General features: G+C 44.8%; 3 protein-coding genes across 3 annotated transcripts; all 3 read right to left on the reverse strand.

Annotated features, from left to right (window-relative positions):
* Window positions 1–365: 365 nt before the first annotated feature.
* LOC132251818 (olfactory receptor 14A16-like) lies at window positions 366–1,283 on the reverse strand. The gene has a single exon (XM_059731741.1). The coding sequence runs from the start codon at window positions 1,281–1,283 to the stop codon at window positions 366–368; it is 918 nt and encodes a 305-aa protein (XP_059587724.1).
* Window positions 1,284–7,809: 6,526 nt separating this feature from the next.
* LOC106740075 (olfactory receptor 14A16-like) lies at window positions 7,810–8,601 on the reverse strand (the record flags this gene model as incomplete). Its single annotated transcript, XM_059731742.1, has 1 exon — window positions 7,810–8,601. A coding segment is annotated over one exon (792 nt), but the record flags the coding sequence as incomplete, so codon positions are not given.
* Window positions 8,602–18,873: 10,272 nt separating this feature from the next.
* Window positions 18,874–19,794, reverse strand: LOC132251819 (olfactory receptor 14A16-like). The gene has a single exon (XM_059731743.1). It carries the CDS (start codon window positions 19,792–19,794, stop codon window positions 18,874–18,876), a length of 921 nt encoding a protein of 306 aa, XP_059587726.1.
* Window positions 19,795–21,034: the final 1,240 nt, after the last annotated feature.

Here is a 21,034-nt window from a genome sequence, read left to right on the forward strand (position 1 = left end):
GGCTGTCAGTTTGCAGCATGTTTGGCTGCTGGACCGGAAGTAGCCACAGACCGGCAAACCATGGTCCCCCCAGAGATCCCTTCAAATGCTAATTCCTATGATTCTCTGTCATTCTATGACCTTGCAATTGGTGGGGTTTATTTTTGGTGGGACAAAAAAAATTTGATGTATGGGATATTAGTTTTCCATTTCAAAACTGTTAATATAAAATGATCTGTGTAAAGTGTCATTGTCCTTACAATTTTACAAAATGTAGTCCAACAGCTTTATTTTTATAATCAGGTTTCACACAATCGTATGAAAACAGTTCATCACAAAAATGTATATATAAGTAAATTGAAGGTCATGAAACAATGATGGACCTATTATTTCTGCAGTAGTTTCCACAAAGAAGCTTGGATCTCCTTGTTCCTCATGCTGTAGATGACTGGATTCATCAATGGAGGCACCACACAATACAAAACAGCTGCCAGGAGATCCAGAGGGGACGGGGAGTCAGAGACGGGCTTCAAGTAGGCAATGCCGCAAGTGGAAAGAAACAGGGAGACCACAGTAAGGTGAGGAATGCAGGTGGAGAAGGCTTTCTGATGGCCCTGCTGAGAAGGGATTTTCAACACCGTGGTGAAGATCTGAACATACGACACAACAATGAAAGCAAAGCAGCCTAAACATAAACACACACTGAAAGCAAGAGCAGCCAACTCTCTGCGGTATGTGTCAGAGCAGGAGAGCTTGAGCAGCTGGGGCACTTCACAGAAGAACTGGTTGATGGTATCTGAGTGGCAGAAGGGGAGACTAAAGGTGTTCCCAGTGTGCAGTGCAGAGTAGATGACACTAGCAGCCCAAGCACTGGCAGCCATCTGGATGCAAGCTCTCCTGTTCATTATTATCCCATAATGCAGTGGCTTGCAGATGGCAACATATCGGTCATATGCCATAATTGTGAGAAGGGATAAATTTGCTGCCAAGAAGCAGAACAGACCAAAGACTTGGACAACACATCCAGAGTAGGAGATCGACCTGGTGTTTAATAAGGAATTAGACATGGATTTGGGCACAGTCACTGAGATGGAGCCAAGGTCCACAATGGACAAATTAATCAAGAAAAAGAACATGGGAGAATGAAGTTCACAGTTAAGAGTTACAATTGTGATGATGAGGAGATTTCCCATCAGGGCTGCCAAGTATGCTGCTAGAAAGATAACAAAGTGTAAGATCTGGAGCTCTCGAATATTGGAAAATCCCAAGAGCAGGAATTCAGTCATGGTGGTTTGGTTGGACATTTCCCTCTTCAGCACATTGTGCAAGGCCTGTGAAGGAAGGACAAGAATAGTTGCCAGGATCAGAGTTACAATTATAACAGGAGAGAGTCTCATATTAGATACAGCTCATGAACCAACTGTCAGTACTGTCTATCTTGAAGTGCTGTAAAACTGCTAGTGGAAAGTATTATTGCTGGAAACACGGTTTTTCGAGTATAAAGAAATTCCACAAAAGTCCTAATCTGTGTGTGGTGGGGGTGGGGAGCAGTGGTGTATGTATATATGTGTGTATATATATATGTGTGTGTGTGTGTGTGTGTGTGTGTGTGTGTGTATTTAAATCACCCAAAAGATAATATTTCACAAGAAAACAATATTTATAATTATGAATATTGGTTATGCAATATCTCAGACGGTTTGCCTTTTAATTATTTCATGCTCTCATTATCCTCATTTCAGATCTCGCTATGAAACCATCTCCCTTCATCAAGTTGGCAGACCAGAGTGTGGTATTTTGTATCTGATTTTTAAAAGCAACAACAGGAAAAGCAAGAAGCTCAGCAAACTTCAAGGTGAGGCACAGTGAACACAGCACTTGTGACTACAATCAGATTCTGGTTAATTAAATGCTAGCACATCCTCCCCTTCCCTCTTCCCTGGTATATACAGCATAAACATAGACAGCATCCTAAGTGTCACCTGGTCTGAAATGAATCTATAACATGATTATTAGCACATTTATACAGTCCCCATCCCCATCTGGACAGTCATCTCTATGCCATGATAGACCAATACCATTCTCATGTTATGTCCACGTTGTGTCATTGATCTTTGTCATTTGGGTACAAGAACTTTAAACTCTTTTGAGCAAGGGATGGTTCTCACTATGCATTTGCTCATCACACTTGGTTGGTTCCCCTGACCCTAATTTGAGAGGCACTCGGATATGTAAAAATCATTTTCAGGGGGATCAACTGTGGGGCTTACTGATTTCTCCCTTCTCCAGGCATTTTTTCTGGAAAAATGACAAAATCTGGATGCAATGACTGAGGTGGGATTGTAATTCAGGTGTTGCTGGGCAATACTGAATCTCTGCCATGGGGTTTAGAATTTAAGCCTAGAAAGATGTTTCTTATAAAAATGTATTTTGCTAAACATCTACTTGTTCACAATACATTTATTTTTTTCAGAACCATCAATTTATGGAGAAGAACTATCAATACAGGGCTGGAGGGATAAATGGTGTAAATGTGCAGCCTCCAGGAGCTTTTGATTGAAAAATCTCAAGTTGTCAAAGCTGATCTATCTAATTTCTCCCTCTACTGATCTATTTAATTTCTACACACATCCCTCTTCTTACCAACCACCCACAGTTAATTTGAATAATAAACATACAGCAATGTGAAGTTTTTCTCAGCTTGTGATCTGATCCTCCAGTGCCAGGAGTCTTTGCTTATTTTCCCTCCACTGAGCTATCTAATTTCCCTTTTCCCTGCCACTACCATATCTTCACAAGTCAAAATATCTTAGTAGGAGCTTTCTCTCCACGTCAATACTGACCTGACAGAAGTAGATCCAAACCAGTTTCTCTCTGCAGAAGACAGTGAACTTCACTGGCTTGGAAGGACTGATGCTGAGGGAAGGTGATTTATCCACATCTCTCTTGTTAGGGCTCCTGGGACTTATTCCCTAGAGCCCAGCTTACCTCTGAAGCACAGAATCAGAAACAAGCCTTTCTGGATTCATGTCTTTTAAGGCAAAAAGTTATGTTTTGATTCTTTATTTTCATCATCTTTTATCTATTGTTTCCTATTTCTGGGCCAGGATTTGTATCATCTGCGTTAAACCTGTGTGAAGCGGCTAGTATTCACTTCGGATTAGGATTCATTCGGTTCTGGGGACAGTGATTCTATTCAGTGATTCAAATCACTGTCCCAAATCGTTTCAGCCAAATCTGATTTGGAGATTCGACCGCTGCCAAATTGGCCGAATCTTCAAACTGAACAGACACAATCTCCCACCCACTGTCCCAGCCCCATCAATGGCTTCCCCGCCCAGCCCCAGCATCCCGGCATCTTAAATAAAAAAGAAGCAAAAAGCCCCGCACTCACTGGCTCCTGCCAGGCAGGGGGGAAATCCCCACTGCCCCCCACTACCCCGCACTAGGTGGGGGCTCTGCCATGAGGCCCCAGAGGCTGTGACAGCCGCTGCAGCAACTGGTGAATGCAGGGCTTTTTAATTTTTTTTTTAAGTGTTAGTTAACCTCAAGGTTACAGTGCATTAAAAAAAGGGCCCAGTGGGTGCATCTACACAAGACACTACTGCACCGTGGTTACTGCATATCTACTTAGTGCGTGTATAAGTTATGTATTAAATAAATGCACAGTAACCAGAGTTACTACACAGTAGCACCAGCAAACACCTTTTCTGTGATGCTACTGTGCAGTAGCCTAATACTACAGTTAACTTCACCGGCGCACTAGGCTGGGCGATATGCCAGATTTCAGATCATTAAGGTGCCAGTAGCCCTGGGACCTCCGTCAGGCAGATCTGCTGACTGGGGTGTGGCCCTCACCGTCCAAGCATTTACTCCAAACTCAATGAACAGATTGGTTTCTTTAATATATATATATATATATATATATATATATATTTACACACACACACACAGGAAGAGAGACAGATTAATGAAAAAGAAGGCATATATACATATATATATATTATCAATAGAGAATAATAAAACCAATCATTTGAATACAATCTAGCAATGTAAGTGTAATTGAATATTTCTTACACAGGGGGTTATTTCCTTTCTGCAGACTCCCGCACTGATAACGCTCACTTGGTCATATCCTTTTGATTAAAAAAAAAACCAGTTTCCTTTTAGAATTAAACCTCCCCTCTCATTGTAATAAATAGCAACACATTTATTGCTAGGATCTGCCAATAGATGCTGTGGACACAGCTCCTGTTATTTATGAGGCTCTGAACCCACTTCTGGGAGTGCTGTGACCATTTCCAGGAGTGCTGTGGCTGCTTCCCAATTGACAAGATTGGCTGTGTGGGGCCCACAGACCTCAATCGGTGAGACTGGCCATGAGGGGACGTCCACCCCCCGCAGTCACAGACTAGTTGCTGAGGGGGCATGTGTCCCCCCGACTAAGGTGGCACCAGTCACCCATGCCTGCAGGGTTCTGACCTGGCAGCTGCCAAACAGCCTACCAGCTGAGGCTGGCCATTCCCTTTCCCTCTTCTCCTGGGGACAACCTGTGTCCAGAAGCTGCACAGCTCCATGCCTGGTGAGGAGATTAGCTCCTGGTGGTGCTATACATGCTCTTCCTTGTCCTGATGTTGGCTTCCAGACCAAGTCTCAGTCCCCGTTCCAGTGAGGGAGTGGGGGGATGTGCCTCTTCCCCTCTCTCACAAAGTTGGAATTGGATCCTCCTCTCCTCAAGCAAGCACAACGACCAGAGCCCTCAGCTCACAGCGGGGGCTCTGATTACATTGCAAATGGTCCAATAAAAAGCATGCATGGTGCAGAGTGTATTTTCCTGCTTGGAAAAACCATAGCACCCAATCATTTTCTGGCTTTTCTGCAAAGGGTACTAAACATGGCGCGCCCACCGAGCTTGCAGCCCAGGAAGCTGTGCAGCTGTTACAGTCCTGTGCAGTAGCATCTCAGCACAATGTGGCAAAACAGTGTTGTCTGGTAAAAACTGTCAGCCTCCTAAACTGCACCTGGGTATGTGTATACATGTGCACCTGCATCAGGAACAAGTCTGCTCCCAGTGGGAGCAGTTGAGTGCAGGGCTGTTCCTACCCTGCAGCAGCCAGGGGGAGCTCCAGGCTTCCCCGGTGCCAGCTCTGGGCTGGCAGGGGGCACAAGGGTCAGGCCTGAGTTTTGGAGACAAGGGGGAACTGTCCTGAAGTGGGGAACAGCTCCCAGTTGCACGGATCTTGGGATCCCAGGCCTTGTGATGCCCTGTGCCTGGCAGTGGGGCTAAGCAGCAGCGGGACTGCAGGGAGAACATGGGAGTGGGTAAGAAGCTGGAAAACATATGCACCTCGTACTGTATGCCAGAAAACATAAATAGAGGGCTCTGAGCTGGGGCAAAGCCCTTTTCTTCTGAGCAGCTCTGAAAGCAACAGAAGCTCACACGTCCCTGCTGCAGGGGGATACCAAAATCAGCCTTCCCTTGAACGGGGCTGGGAACAGCTGGGGGCGGCACCCTGTGTATGTATACCCCTTTAAATTGAGCACTGCTGCAGTGGGGAGAGGAGGAACCAGGCTCAGGCCCACCAGCCAGTTGGGGCACCTCATTTAGCAGGACGAGAGCATGATCCCTCCCTGACCCACCCTCCATGAGTCTGGCCTTCGATCCTCTTCATTGCATGTGATCTTCATTTCCCACCTAGGCATGCTGATGGCGTCTCTAAGAAACGCTACAGGAAAGGCCTGGTGCTGCTTCCCCCTCATGTCTCCCCTCTCTCCGGTCCCACCAGTTCTTACCATCCCGACCCGCCTGCCCCTCTCCCCCCCGCCCCGCCCCGCGCTCCCCGCACTCGGGCACAAAGCATCACCCTAAGCCAGCACCCTCGAGCTGGACTGAGATCCTGATCTCCACACAGGAGCCATGGACAGGTCTCCCACCCCATCCCCTGTCCTCTGTGGCCCCCCACTGCCTAGGGTGACTGGGAGCAAATTGCTAATCTAATGCCATCTACTTTAATTCTGCACCCAGGAACAAGAAACTCCAGCAAAAACTGTGCTGGAGTTCATTCGGCTGTGCTAATTGCATAAACAGATGCACCCAGAGAACAGCGTTCTTGTATTAGGACCAAACAAATCATTGGAGAAAGCAATACTCTCCCATCCAGTACTAGGATCTTATGAATATTTTGAAACAGGCAAGTGAGTTTGAGACCTTAAATCTCATTTAAAGTAAGCACCTAACTTTCTTTAGGGAATTTTCTTAAAAACCACAACTTGTTTGAGCAGTGGTGAACAGATATCTATTGCCCTGAACCTTTTTTCCCTGATGATGTGGTATCCCTCCCTTACTATGATCAAAACACAGTAATGTGTTTTGTGATTAGCAGCCAAGTTGATCAGGAAATTTCCTTAAAACTTGTTTGGAAAGTGCTGTGTTAGTATAACTGGACAAGTTCACAAAACTTAGTCATATCAACTCAAGTTCCAGCCCTTCACACATGCATGAACTATTAGGAGGACTAGTACCCATCTGTCTGCCTACCTTCCAAAAGGAAAAAGAAAATAAAAAGCAATTGCATAATAAACTCACAGTAACCCTACTGTCTCAGTGTCCATTCACTTGCAGTTGACTTTTTTAATCCACTGTATATTCATGATGCAATTACAATGACAATAATAATAAACTCATAGGGTTAGAAGGGGCATCAAGGATCACGTGGTCCACCCCCTGCACAAATGCAAGACTGTTACTCCTAAATCATCTGTGAGCAATGACTATCCTCTTTTTGAAAACCTGAAATGAAGGAAACTCCACAACGTCCCTGGGCAGTCTATTCCACGTCTGCACTAATGTAGAAACAAGGGTGCTTTTCCCCCTGAAATCTAATCTAAATCTACTTCACTGTCATATGAAGCTTGACTTCCCCATTCAACAAGGGAGAACAATTGTTCACCGTCTTCTTTACAGCAGTTTTTCAGGTATTTCAAGACTGCTCTGATCTGCCTCTTAATTACCTTTTCTGCAAGCTAATATGCCAACTTCTCTCCATCTTTCCTTCACATGGCTTGTCTTCCAACAATTTATCATTTTTTGTCACCTATCTCTGAACTTCTCTAGCTTCTTCATATTCCTTCTTAAAATGTGAAGCCCAGAAATTCACACAGTAGTTTAGGTGAAGTATAACTAGCACCATGTTGAGTGGTACCATCACCTCCCATGTTTTGCATCTAATACTCCTGTTGCTGCAGCACAAAACTGCATTAATGCTTCTGTAGCTACATCAAATTGCTGATTCATTTTGTGTCTGTGATCCACCCAACCATGCAGATCCTTTTCAGCATTCATACTACCAAGCCATTTATAACCCAATTTGTATCAGTGCTTTTGATTTTTCTCCCCTAGGTGCAGACACTGTATTTCTTTCCTTGGACTCCGTCTCGTTGTTTCTAGCCCAGCTTCCAAGTCTATCCAGATCCATCTGTATTCTGTACCTCTCCCCTAAAATGTCTGCGGTTCATCCCACCTTCCAGAATCTGGATATTTGTCTATATCCAAATAATGAATTAAACCAACTGGTAGACAAAATCTTCAATTCCTTATCTTGCAATTGGTGGCATTTATTTGAGGTGGAATAGATGGTAAAATTGATGCATGAAACATTAATTTCCTGCTTCAAAATTTTTAACACAAAATGACCCACGTCAAGTGTCATTGTCTTTACGAAGCTACAGAACTAACCCACCACCTTCATTTTTTGTAAATAGGCTGCACACTATAGTATAAAAACAATGATTTCATGAGTTAATTATACAAGAAACTTAAGTAAAGGAAAGTCATGAAACAGAGATGGGCCTATTGTTTTTGGAGAGGATCAGCCTGTGGAGCAGCTTTCTCAGGGCGGCTTGGATCTCCTTGTTCCTCATGCTGTAGATGACCGGATTCATCAATGGAGGCACCACACAATACAGAACAGTTGCCAGGAGATCCAGAGGGGACGGGGAGTCAGAGACGGGCTTCATGTAGGCAATGCCACCGGTGGAAAGAAACAGGGAGACCACAATCAGATGAGGAATGCAGGTGGAGAAGGCTTTCTGCCGGCCCTGCTCAGAGGGGATTCTCCACACTACGGTGAAGATGTGAACATATGACACACCGATGAAAACAAAACAGCCTAGAAATAAACACACACTGAAGGCAAGGGCTGCCAGCTCCCTGCGGTATGTGTCAGAGCAGGAGAGCTTGAGCAGCTGGGGTATTTCACAGAAGAACTGGTTGATGATATTTGAGTGGCAGAAGGGGAGACTAAAGGTGTTCCCAGTGTGCAGTACTGAATAAATGACACCAGCAACCCAAGCACTGGCAGCCATCTGTATGCGAGCTCTCCTGTTCATTATTATCCCATAATGCAGTGGCTTGCAGATGGCAATGTATCGGTCATATGCCATGATAGTTAGGAGTGCAAAACCAGCTGTACAAAAAAGGAACAAGTAAAAGACCTGGGACACACATCCAGCATAGGAAATTGCCCTGGTGTTTAAGAGAGAATTGGCCATGGATTTAGGGACAATGACAGAGATGGATCCAAGGTCAAGGACAGACAAATTTGCCAAAAAGTAGTACATGGGGCTGTGGAGGTGGTGGTCCGTAGTTACAGCAGTGATAACAAGGAGGTTCCCCAACAGAGCTGCCAGGTACGCTGCCAGAAAGATGACAAAGTGTAAGATCTGCAGCTCCCGAATGTCAGAGAAGCCCAGGAGGAGGAAATCGTTTACAGTGGTCTGGTTGGTCATCTTCCTTCCCAGGGCACCGTGCAAGTCCTGGGTATAATAGAACAAGGGCAGTGGTAAGGAGGAGAGTAACCAACTCAGTGGCTGTGATATTCCCATGAATAACATCCCCAGATTTCATGCTAAGAATGTAAATATTCCATTTTTTGCCTCATGGAAAATTTGATTTTAGTAAATTATTTTCCCTGGCAAGACCCTACATAAAATAAAATATTTTGATATTCCATTTAGAAAATGAAGAAAATGTTAGCCCAGCCACAACTCAGGATTTTTTTTTTTTTAAATCCAAAAGTCTATAATTTATCCATCTGACCTAGAAAATGTATAACATTATCTGAATTAATAGCAAAAACAGTGAAATATTCTTCATTCACTCTTGTAGCTTTGAGTCTATTATACTTAAAATGTAGTATGATTTCTGTAGCCAGGTTTTCCAACTTGCATGTTTTTAATTGTCCTCTGCATCTTCCTAAGACATGAGACTTCACTGGTACAGAAATCTTACTGAAATTGTTTCTGTAGAAGTTTCCTTGTCTCTTGTGTCATATTCAGGCTTCCCCTGCTGAGATCCTTTGCTCTTGTTCAGTTGATCTCTCAGATCTCCTCTGCACCAACCACTAGTCTAGGTCCCCAGAAGCACAGCTAACTCAGAGGTCTTTTTCTGCTCCCTCTGTCACTGAACGACTGGAGTAAATCCAACCTGGTTTCTGAGTGTGCAGCTGACCTCAACGATGCCTTGTAGAAAAGGAGTGAAGCAAGATGGCAATTTTTCATTTTTTCTTCCCAAAGGCTCATGGGACTCATTCCCTGGAGTCCTGCACAGCTCAGAAGGAAAAGCCCAGATGTAAACAGTCTGAGCTGTACAGATGTTAGCAAAACAGCAGAGCTGTGCTCTGGTTTAATCTCCCTCACAACACAAGCCAGGGGATCTCTGAGAAGGCCCTGAGCTTCTCTATCTGGCTCTGTTGTTCAGGTTAGCCAGCCTGGGCACCTTAGCCTGCCATTGACAAAATATTAGCTCAGCAATCATTAGCAGGGTCATGGTTCTGAATCTACTGTCATGAATATGACAGCCCTTTAGACCACTTTCCCCTGACTCGTATGCATACAGGGCCCCAGCTCCCCCCTCCTTTCCTACACCACCAGCTTCCCTTGAACCCAGCACTGTCAAACACAGATGGACCCCATCTGCCAGGTCAAGCCCACAGGGGTGGTCTAGTGGAGGCACTGCATGCAACGTGCATTGTCGACTGGCTACATCTGGTGCTTGCACCATGTGTACAGCTCTAGCCCTGCACACCACATGCAACACAAACTGACCACAGCACCGTGCACAGCATAAGACTTGAGGGGCAAGTCTGCGGCACATGGTGCCCACAGCAGGTCACTGGGGTGCGTACTGCATGTGGCATTGGCGATGTGTAGGGGGTGTACGGGATGCATTTGCACCCCCTGATATTTGCGGTTCACCCCGTAAAAGAAGCACCGCCAGCACCTGTGGGGTGTTGCCACTTCCCAGTGCCCCACCACCACCACCAACACTGCTGACAGCATCTGCAGACGGTTGCCAATTGCTGCTGTCCACTGCCAACACAGCTGGTTGTGTCTGTAGGTGGTTGCTGACCTCCAATCACCACTCGCAACTGCCCCTGCCCCCACCGCCGACATTACCACAGCTGTCTGCGAGGTTCCCCATACGCTGCCACCACCAACACCTGTGGGCTGTCACCATTCCCCCCCCAGCTTCCAGGGGCATATGTCGTTCATAGCATGTGGCATTTGAACCAGGAGAGGTGTATCTATACAAGATGCTAGGTTGCTGTAGTGATGAGCTATGCCACACATCCATTTATAACCCAGCTTGTATTTGTGCTTTTAATTTTTCTTCCCTAGGTGCAGCAACCTGTACTTCTTTCTTTTAACTTCATCCAGTTGTTTCTCGCCCAGCTTCCCATTCTGTCCGGATCCATCTGAATTGTGTGCCTGTCCTCTAAAGTGTCTGCAGTTCATCCCACCTTCACAGAATCTGGATATTTGTCAATATCCAAATAATGGGTTACACCAACTGGTAAAGAAAAATCTTCAGTTCCTCATCTTGCAATTGATGGCATTTATTTTAGGTGCCGCGGACAGTAAAATTGATGCATGAAACATTACTTTCCTGCTTCAATATTGTTAACACAAAATAACACAAATCAAGTGTCGTTGTACGTACAAAGCTACAGACTTAACCCACCACCTTCATTTTTTGTAAATCAGCTGCCCAATATAGTATGAAAACAGCAATTTCATGAGTTAATTATAAAAGAAACATAAGTAAAGAAAAGTCATGAAAGAAAGATGAACATATTGTTCTTGGACAGGATCAGCCTGTGGAGCAGTTGCTTGAGGGCAGCTTGGATCTCCTTGTTCCTCATGCTGTAGATGACTGGATTCATCAATGGAGGCACCACACAATACAGAACAGCTGCCAGGTGATCCAGAGGAGACGGGGAGTCAGAGATGGGCTTCATGTAGGCAATGCCACCAGTGGAAAGAAGCAGGGAGACCACGATACGGTGGGAAATGCAGATGGAGAAGGCTTTCTGCCTGCCCTGCTCAGAGGGGATTCTCCACACTGCGGTGAAGATCTGAACATGCGACACAACAATGAAAACCAAACAGCCTAGAGCTAAACACACACTGAAGACAAGAGTGGCCAGCTCTCTGCGGTATGTGTCACAGCAGGAGAGCTTGAGCAGCTGGGGCACTTCACAGAAGAACTGGTTGATGATATTTGAGTGGCAGAAGGGGAGACTAAAGGTGTTCCCAGTGTGCAGTGCAGAGTAGATGACACTAGCAGCCCAAGCACAGGCAGCCATCTGGATGGAAGCTCTCCTGTTCATTATTATCTCTTAATGCAGTGGCTTGCAGATGGCAATGTACCGGTCATATGCCATAACCATGAGAAGGGATACATTTCCTCCCAAGAAGCAGGAGAGACAAAAGACTTGGGCAACACATCCAGCATAGGATATCTGGTCATAAACTGATGACCATAAGCTGGTGGAGAATAGGTTTAGAATGGAGATCAGAAGGCAATATTTTACAGTTAGGGTGGCCAAAATCTGGAACCAACTTCCCAGGGAAGTGGTCTTCACCCCTACCTTGGGCATATTCAAGAGCAGGTTGGATAATCACCTGTCTGGGGTCTTGTGAACCCAGCATTCATTCCTGCCTGTGGCAGGGGGTCAGGTTTGATGATCTGTTCAGGTCCCTCCTGACCCTAGCTAGTATGAAACTATCTCCCTGGTGTTCAATAAAGAGTTGGAAATGGATTTGGGCATGGTCACTGAGATAGAGCCAAGGTCTAGGATGAATAAATTTATCAAAAAAAAAGGCATTAGGGAATGCAGGTGGTGGCTGAGGGCTACAACTGTGATTATTAGGAGATTCACCATCAGGGTTGCCAGGTATGCTGCTAGGAAGAGGAGGAAGTGTAAGATCTGCAGCTCCCAAGTGTCAGAAAACCTCAGGAGGAGGAATCCTGTCTCTGTGGTTCTGTTGGACATTTTTCTCCTTGGTGCCTTGTGCAAGGCCGGTGAAGGGAGAACAAAAGCAGCGATCAGGGTCAGAGCAACAAATGTGCAAGGGAAGCTCACATCAGCAGTAACATCTTGATGAAAATGTGAAAGGTGCCCACGTGGGACTGCTGGGAACAGATTAGTGGAAAGCAGGTGTTCTGTTTTTCTCTTGTTGCAACTTTCTGTAAGAGTCAATGTTTGTGGCCATACCTCTATAAACACCAAGCCATCTAAAAAGAATATTATAGGGAAAAAGAAAATATTTAATAATTATTTTAATTGATCCTGTAATGCTTTATGGAGCATCTTCTTTCATAGCCTTATTTTCCCTTCTCCTCCAAGGCCTCACTGTGTATAAACCCATCTCCCCTCTACAAACTGGCAAACTGATGGGATATAGCCAGACCCGGGAACCAGCCAGGGAAGAAGAACAGTGTCCTGAGGTATTGAAACAGTCACCTATGAACCGTCAGAAACAGCATTTCCAAAACAATCATCCATATGCTCTTTTTAGCAGGAAGTAATTCTGCATTTGATATTTCCCTAACAGAAGCAAAGGCAAGAACTACAGCAACAAACAGTGGCCCATCAACAGCAGTCTCTCCCCAGGGGACTCCACTCTTGTCCTTCCTTCAGCCTGAAAAATGGCCATTTACCCCGACCCTTTGTTTTGTGTTTTTTAATCATGTCTTGATCCATTAAAGGACCTTCTGTTCATTCCCATAGTCCCTCACCAAAAGGTCAATTTTAAGAACTTTCAGTGAGGGACCTTGTCGAAACTCCTGATACTGGGTTGGGTTGGATTGGGCTGGGTTGGACTGCACTGGACTGGATTTGATCAACTGCACCCCCCTTGCCCACATGCTAACTGATGTTGCCAGAGATCTCCAGCAGATGGTTGGGATAGAATTTCCCTTCAAAACATGATGCTGACACTTCCCCTAAACACCTACTATATCCATGTGACTTCTGATTTGATTTCGACTATATCGTCTATCAAATTCCAGGGATAGAAGTGAAAAACCTTGGTCTGTAGTTCCCTGATGACTTCTGGAGCCCTTTTTTGAAGTTGGGTGTTGTGTTGTTTACCTGTAAATCTTCTCGTACGGAGGCCCTTGCTAGGTGACATGCTATGAACAGCAGCACTGCAGTTTCAAATATAATTCCTACACAACTCTCTATGGGAATAAGATCAGGTCCCAGTCACTTGCTTACTGTTTTAATTTATGGATTTACTTTTAAACCTCCTCCCTTGTCACTTCATTTTGATCTCTCTGCATTTATTCAGTGTGATTCTGGCATGGGCATCTCCTCAGTATTTTCTACAGCCCAGCTTACTACCCAGCTTCTGATATACTTTAAATAATTTTTCCTTCATTCACAAAACACGTTTCAAATTCCCTTTTGGCCTGCCTTACTATGCTTTACAATTGACCTGCTAGAATTGGCATGCTTTCCTGTTTTCCTCCTTGGGCCACACTCCTTTTCTAACCTCCATTGGGTCAGAGTAGCTGCTGCTTAATATGTGTTTTAAAACATTTGTGTTTAGCTGGTAGTGCTTTGCTCAACAAAATGCTAACTCAGCCTCTTTTCCTCTTCCCAGATGCATACAGCCTAGCTACGAGTAGCATCTAAGTGTCACCTGGCGCTTGCCTCCTATTGTCTCCCCTCGCCTCTGTACCTCACCATTAAGCATTTGCATTTTCACAGACCTGGATTTTACACACTGGTTTCTATTCCATCCAGGGGAACAGAAAACACCATCACACTCTCCCTACTCCTGAAGAAGGGTGTTTGTGCCCAAAAGCTTGCAAAAAAACATTTTTCCAACTATATAGATGTTCTAATAAAAGATATTACAAATACCCAAAGAACCCTGTCTGACCTTGTCCGCAATGATATTATGTTGAGATCCAATATATTTGAATATAGAGCCAGAGGTCTGGTTCCATTAAAGTTTCCTTATAAAAAGAAGTATTTGTTCTAAACCTAGCCTTTGTCACAGTATTTCTATTTCTTCAAAACTCTTAACTTTCATAGACACACTAACATTAAACCATAAAAAGGTTCAGAGACGGAAAGAAGAAAATTGGATTTAAAATGTGTCATTTCTGGTAGTTTGCTTGAAAGTATCCAGTTGTCCAAAACTGAAATAAGAAATGGATTCTGGGTGACAAATTGAAATTTTCTGGAGGGAGTTTTTTTGCACCCCCCCCAGTGCCCAGCTAGAGCACTTTTAATACATTTACATTGCCTTATAGATTTCCAGGTTTATCTCATTTTCAAGTTCTTAAATGACATGGACACACACACACACACACTCATCTTTTAACCACCCAAATACATTTTATTGCAATGACAAACTGGCTGCAGTTTTCTTACTCAGGTTTTTCCTGGTTTGTGATCTGATCATCTAGTCCCAGGAGTCTTTACTTACTTTCCTTTGATCAATATATATAATTTCCCTTTTCCCTAGCAGAGTCTTATTTCGGTGTTAAATGCTCAGATAGCTTACCTTCACTCCGTGGCTGACAAAACTAGACCCAAACCAGTTTGTCACTAGAGAAAATTGAAGACCTGAAGCTGCGTGAAGGGGATTTAACCAGGTCTCTCTTGGGCCAGACTAGCAAAGATATTTAGGCATCTAACAATTCAGAGGCACTCAGACACTTTTAGGAATGTGTATTTTAGGCCCATCATCACCTCTGGTATACGTGGCTTGGCATCTTCCCTCTTGCCTTTTATGCTATGTACTTCTTAGTGTTTTAATAAACATGTCACTGTGTCCACCTTGTTCTGTCTCAAACTCTGTGGTTTTCTTAACTTTCAGATGAATTAATTGTGGGATTAGCAAAGGATAGATGGGGATGAGAAATGCAAATCTTCAGTGCTGTGTTCCTTTAGACTCCATAAATACCCTATTCAAAAATGGCAACAAGCAGACAGAGGCAAAAGGCACTAAGGAGGACAGATTAAGATGGCTGGGACTCCTCAAAACTGCCCATAACTCTTCAGCTAGTTCTTTTCAGGTCAATAATGCAATTTTGATAATTTTTTTCAGGAATCTTTTAACTGTATGTTAACATTGCTTTCATATTTAATTCAATGCCCTGAGTCTCTGATAGAGGCCAGAATCAGAAAATGGACTTCTTACAAACTGGACCCTAGGCCATGGAATGGGGTGGGCCACCTGGTCCATGGCCCGACCAGCTTTTAGCACATTAATTTAGCAAGCTATGCAGTTAAAAAATAGCTATACACTTTTAACTAGAATGACAATTGCGCATTTGTGGGATATATAAATTAATGTGCTAAAAGTTGGTTGGGCCATGGTCTGGGTGACCCACCCCATTCTGTAGCCTATGAACTGGACCACCTCCTGTAGTGATGCCTTGAATGCAATTGCTACAGTGATGCCTACCTGAGTCTACAGAGAGCCTGAGACAATTGCCCTGAGACAGAGAAAGTGCCCCTAGTATCTCCATGGGGTTTAATTTTCAGCCCCACTGATCACTGGTACCCTTGCAGCTGCGTGCAACTTGACAGGGTCGGGAGGGGAAAGCAGTAGTCTGGCCTTCCTTCCCAAACTAGACCTGCCATGGCTAGAGGGGTAAGGACGAGGAGACTGAACTACCTCCTGCATATCAGGGGAACCCTGATCTCAAGGGGGTTGTTATTGCCTGTCCTTCAGTGGAGGACAAAGGGGTAATGTATTCATCTCAAGATCTGTCATGGCCATTTCACAGGCAAGTGGGAAAGCCCTGTGTCTATCTTGGATTTGTCAATGCTGTAGTTTAATGAAACACAATGGGCCTATTTTCCAAAATCACCCTGGGAGCTACAGTGCTGAGGGCAAGGAGTCCTGAGAGCAGCCGCAGATGCTGCTCTTGAGGAATGAGCAGGGATGTTCATAATGACCAGTTCTGCCCTAGCTTTCAGGTCAAGTTTACCCCTTTGAGGCAGTGTCTGATTGGAGACCTGTCATCAGAGGTTTTGTGTCTTCCAGAGTTGTGTCCCTATGATGTATCTGGAGAGGACACCGGAGCATGAACTGGAATTGTCATCACACAGGGAATTCTGAGTTTCCAGCATTTTCCCCAAAGGCCGACAAAATTCATACCCTTTTACTCGCAACCAAATATTGTGAACTTATGTCAGGCTGACTTTGTGTCAGCCAATGTTACTTTGAGAACTGCCTCTGCAACAGGTCACTAAGCACACCCCACTCCCCCCTTTGGGTCTGAACCTGTTCCCCCACTTTGGGTCTGAACCTGCTCTCCCACTTTGGGTCTGACCCCATCCCCCCATTCAGTTCCAACCCTCCCCCTACTCCCTGCCTCGCCCTGTTTCGGGGAGGCATCCCTCTCATCCTGGTTTGGGTTCAATCTTGTTTCCCCCATCCCCCCTGGATCAGGCCAGTCCCTGCCATCAAACACCCTCAGTGTGTGTCCAACCCAGCCCCACCTCCCTCCCCCCCGTTAGCATCCAACCCCCACACTCTGCCACCAATCATGTCCAACACGGTTCGCCACCCCCCCCCACTTCAGGGCTAACGCTGCTCCCTGCCCCCCCCACCTGGTTCAGGTCTGACCCCGCCTCACCCACTCCCTCCCCTGCTCTTTGGGTCTGACCTTGCCCCCACTGTCCCCCAGTTCAGGTCTGACCCCACTCCCCCTCCTCCCCACCCCTCAGGTCCAACCCCACCGTGACAGAGGGGCTCACACTTTACCTCAGCTGGCCCCACCATTTCTAAAGTGCTCATGTCATCTTTATTTTTTTTCCCTCTGTGGAGGTGGGGTGGGGGGAGCCACCGAGCCAGAGGCTGCAGGAGAAGGTGGCATGGCAAAGGGGTCCTGTTTTAACTCAGCTGGCCCTGCCCCTGGCCACCCAGCCAGCCCAGCCAATTGGCACATGCACAGTAGGGCAAAAGCTTTGCAGACAGACCAACAGACAGACTAAGCCTTTTATTATATTAGAACAATAAAGTCGAAGGGTTAGAAGGGGCCTCAAGGGGCATGTGGTCTAAGCCCCTGTACAAATGCAGGAATGTCACTCCTAAATCATCCCTGATGAGTGCATCTCCAGCCTCGTTCTGAAAACCTCCAAAGACGGAGACTGCACAACTTCCCCGAGAAGTCTATTCCACTTCCTCACTATTCTAAAAGCAAGGGAGCTTTTTCCCCAAAGTCTAATCTACTTCTACTTTGCTATAATCTGAAGCTTGATATCCTTCCCAATGCAGCAAGGGAGAATAGTTGTTCACCCTCTTCTTCTTGGCAGCTTTTCAGATATTTAAAGATTGTTATGATCTGCCCCTTAATTGCCTTTTCTGCAAGCTAAGCATGCCTAGTTCTCTTACCCTCTCCCTGCATGACTTGCCTTCCAGCCCTTTAGCATTCTTTCACCTATCTCTGAACTCTCTAACTTCTCCATATTCCTTCTTAAAATGCGGAGCCCAGACCTTCACAAAGTACTTTAGATGAAGCCTAACCAGCACCATGGAGAGTGGAAACCATCACTTCCCATGTTTTAATCTAATACCTCTGTTGTGGAAGCCCCAAACTGAAGTCAGTTTTTTTGCAGCTACATGAAGTTGCTGTCTCATGTTGAGTCTGTGACCCACCAGACTCCCCAGATCCTGTTCAACACTGTTGTCACCCAGCCATTTATAACCCAACCTGTATTTGGCTTTTGATGAGTGCTTGATAGGTGCAGCACCTTGCATTTATTTCTTTACATTTCATCCTGTTGTTTTTAGCCCATTTTCCCAATCTATATATATCTATGTTTATGATATAAAGTGTTTGCAGTTCATCCCAGTTTCACCTCATCTGGATATTTTTATATATTCTGCCATCCAAATAGCTAATTATACCAACTAGAAAAAAAAAATTCTAAAATTCTTTATAATTTTGGGATTTTAACTAGATCGGGGTTCTTAATCCCTGGGCAGCAGCTGCTGGTCTGCGGCATGGTTGGCTGCCAGACCGGAAGTAGCAGCAGACCGGCAAACCATGGCCCGCCACAGCTGGATGGAGAGGCCATGGCCCCTTTGGCTAGGCCCATGGCAGCTCAGGGTTTGCTGCACCACTGCCCTGAAGATGGGTATCCTTACCTGTCGGCCAGAAAATCTGTCCGCAGTCCTCTGTGACTGCTGGGCCATGGTTTGCCAAGCCATGGTTAGCTGGGTCATAGCATAAAAACTTTGGGCACCCCTGCACTAGATTACATCTTTTGATCCCTTCCAATGCTAATTACTATGATTTTCTATAATTCTATGACATTGCAATTGGTGGGATTTATTTTAGGTGGGACAAAGAAACATTGATGAATGAAATAATACTTTTCCACTTCAACAGTGTTAATGCAAAATGATCTGCATAAAGAATCATTGTCCTTAGCATGCTACAAAATTAAGCCCACCACCTTCATTTTTATAAGCAGGTTTCACATGATAGTATGAAAGCAATTCATCACCAAAAATATATGTACTACTGAAGTGAAGTAATTAAAGAATGATAGACCTATTATTTCTCAAGTAGATTCCTCAAAACCTTTGGAGCAGTTTCCTCAGGGCAGCTTGAATCTCCCTGTTCCTCATGCTGTAGATGACTGGATTCATCAATGGAGGCACCACACAATACAGAACAGCTGCCAGGAGATCCAGAGGGGATGGGGAGTCATGGATGGGTTTCAAGTAGGCAATGCCGGCAGTGGAAACAAACAGGGAGACCACGATAAGGTGAGGAATGCAGGTGGAGAAGGCTTTCTGATGGTCCTGCTCAGAGGGGATTCTCCACACTGCGGTGAAGATCTGAACATACGACACAACGATGAAAACCAAACAGCCTAAAGCTAAACACACACTAAAGGCAAGAGCTGCGAGCTCTTTGAGGTATGTGGCAGAACAGGAAAGCTTGAGTAGCTGGGGTATTTCACAGAAGAACTGGTTGATGGTATTTGATTGGCAGAAGGGTATGGTAAAAGTGTTCCCAGTGTACAATGCAGAGTAGATGACACCAGCAGCCCAAGTACAGGCAGCCATCTGGATGCAAGCTCTCCTGTTCATTATTATCCCATAATGCAGTGGCTTGCAGATGGCAACATATCGGTCATATGCCATAACTGTGAGAAGGGATACATTTGCTCCCAAGAAGCAGATGAGACAAAACACTTGGACAACACATCCAGAGTAGGAGATTGACCTGATGTTCAATAGGGAATTAGACATGGATTTGGGCATGGTCACTGAGACGGAGCCAAGGTCCAGAAGAGACAAATTAATCAAGAAAAAGAACATGGGAGAATGAAGTTCATAGTTAAGAGTTACAATTGTGATGATGAGGAGATTCCCCATCAGGGCTGCCAAGTATGCTGCTAGAAAGATAACAAAGTGTAATATCTGGAGCTCTCGAATATCAGAAAAGCCCAGGAGCAGGAACTCAGTCACGGTGGTTTGGTTGGACATTTCCCTCTTCAGCGCATAGTGCAAGGCCTGTGAACGAAGGACAAGGACAGTGGTCAGGATCAGAGTTACAAAAATAACAGGAGGGAATCCCATGTTGGAAACACCTCATGAACAAGCTGTCAGTACTGTCTATCTTTAAGTGCTGCAAAATTGTCAGTGGAAAGTATTATTGCTGGGAATATGTTTTTATGAGTATAAGGAAATGACACAAATTCCTTATCTGTGGGCATATATGTATGTATAAAACCAAACATCACAAGAGAGAGTATTTCAGAACAAAACAAGGTTTATACTTATGAATATCAATTTTGCAACATCTCAGACGGTTTGCTTTTAATTGCTTCATGCTCTCATTCTCACATTTCAGATCTCACTATGAAACCATCTCCCTTCATCAAGTTGGCAGACCAGAGTGCAGCATTTTGTATTTGATTTCTAATAGCAACAACAGGAAAAGCAAGAACCCCAGCAAACTTAAAGGCCACAGAAAGATCAGACACAATAAACACAGCACTTGTGACTACAATAAGAAGCTGGTCAATAAACTGCTAACACCACCCTTTCCTCTTCCCTGCTACATACAGCATTAACATAGACAGCATCCTAAGTGTCACCTTGTATGAAATGAATCTATACCGAGTTCTGCCTGCCACGTGGTTATAAGCCAATTTATATGGTCCCCATCTGCATCTGGACGGTCATCTCTATGCCATGATAGGCCAATACCATCCTTCTGTCACCTCCACATTGTGTCATTGATCTTTGTCATTTGGGTACAAGAACTTTAAGCTCTTTTGGGCAAGGGATGCTTCTCACTATTCATTTCCTCGTCACACTTTGGTGGGTCCCCCAACCCTAATTTGAGAGGCACTCGGGTATGTCAAGTACATTTCCAGGGGGATCAACTGTGGGGCTTACTGAGTTCTTCCTCCTCCAGGATTTTTTTCTGGAAAACAACCAAATCTGGATGCAATGACTGAGGTGGGATTGTAATCCCGGTGTTGCTGGGCAAGACTGAATCTCTGCCGTGGGGCTTAGAATTTTCTTTTCTTTCTTTTCTTTTTCCTTTGACCAGCTAATGAATTTGGAACACCTTGCTATTAAAATGCTGAGAGCTTTCCACTTCAATGTCATTTTCAGGTTCTTAAATACCCCACAAACCGCCCTTCTTGCCAACCAACCATATTTAATTGCTTTTAAAAACTTAAGCAGAGAATCTCAAGGATCTATCTTAAACTGA

The sequence above is a fragment of the Alligator mississippiensis genome, chromosome 7 (genome assembly GCF_030867095.1).
Source record: "Alligator mississippiensis isolate rAllMis1 chromosome 7, rAllMis1, whole genome shotgun sequence".
Taxonomy (NCBI): domain Eukaryota; kingdom Metazoa; phylum Chordata; order Crocodylia; family Alligatoridae; genus Alligator; species Alligator mississippiensis.

Excerpts from the sequence above, each read along its gene's own strand:
- LOC132251818 (XM_059731741.1), bottom strand. The coding sequence starts at position 1,283 with ATGTCCAACCAAACCACCATGACTGAATTCCTGCTCTTGGGATTTTCC.
- LOC132251819 (XM_059731743.1), bottom strand. The coding sequence starts at position 19,794 with ATGTCCAACCAAACCACCGTGACTGAGTTCCTGCTCCTGGGCTTTTCT.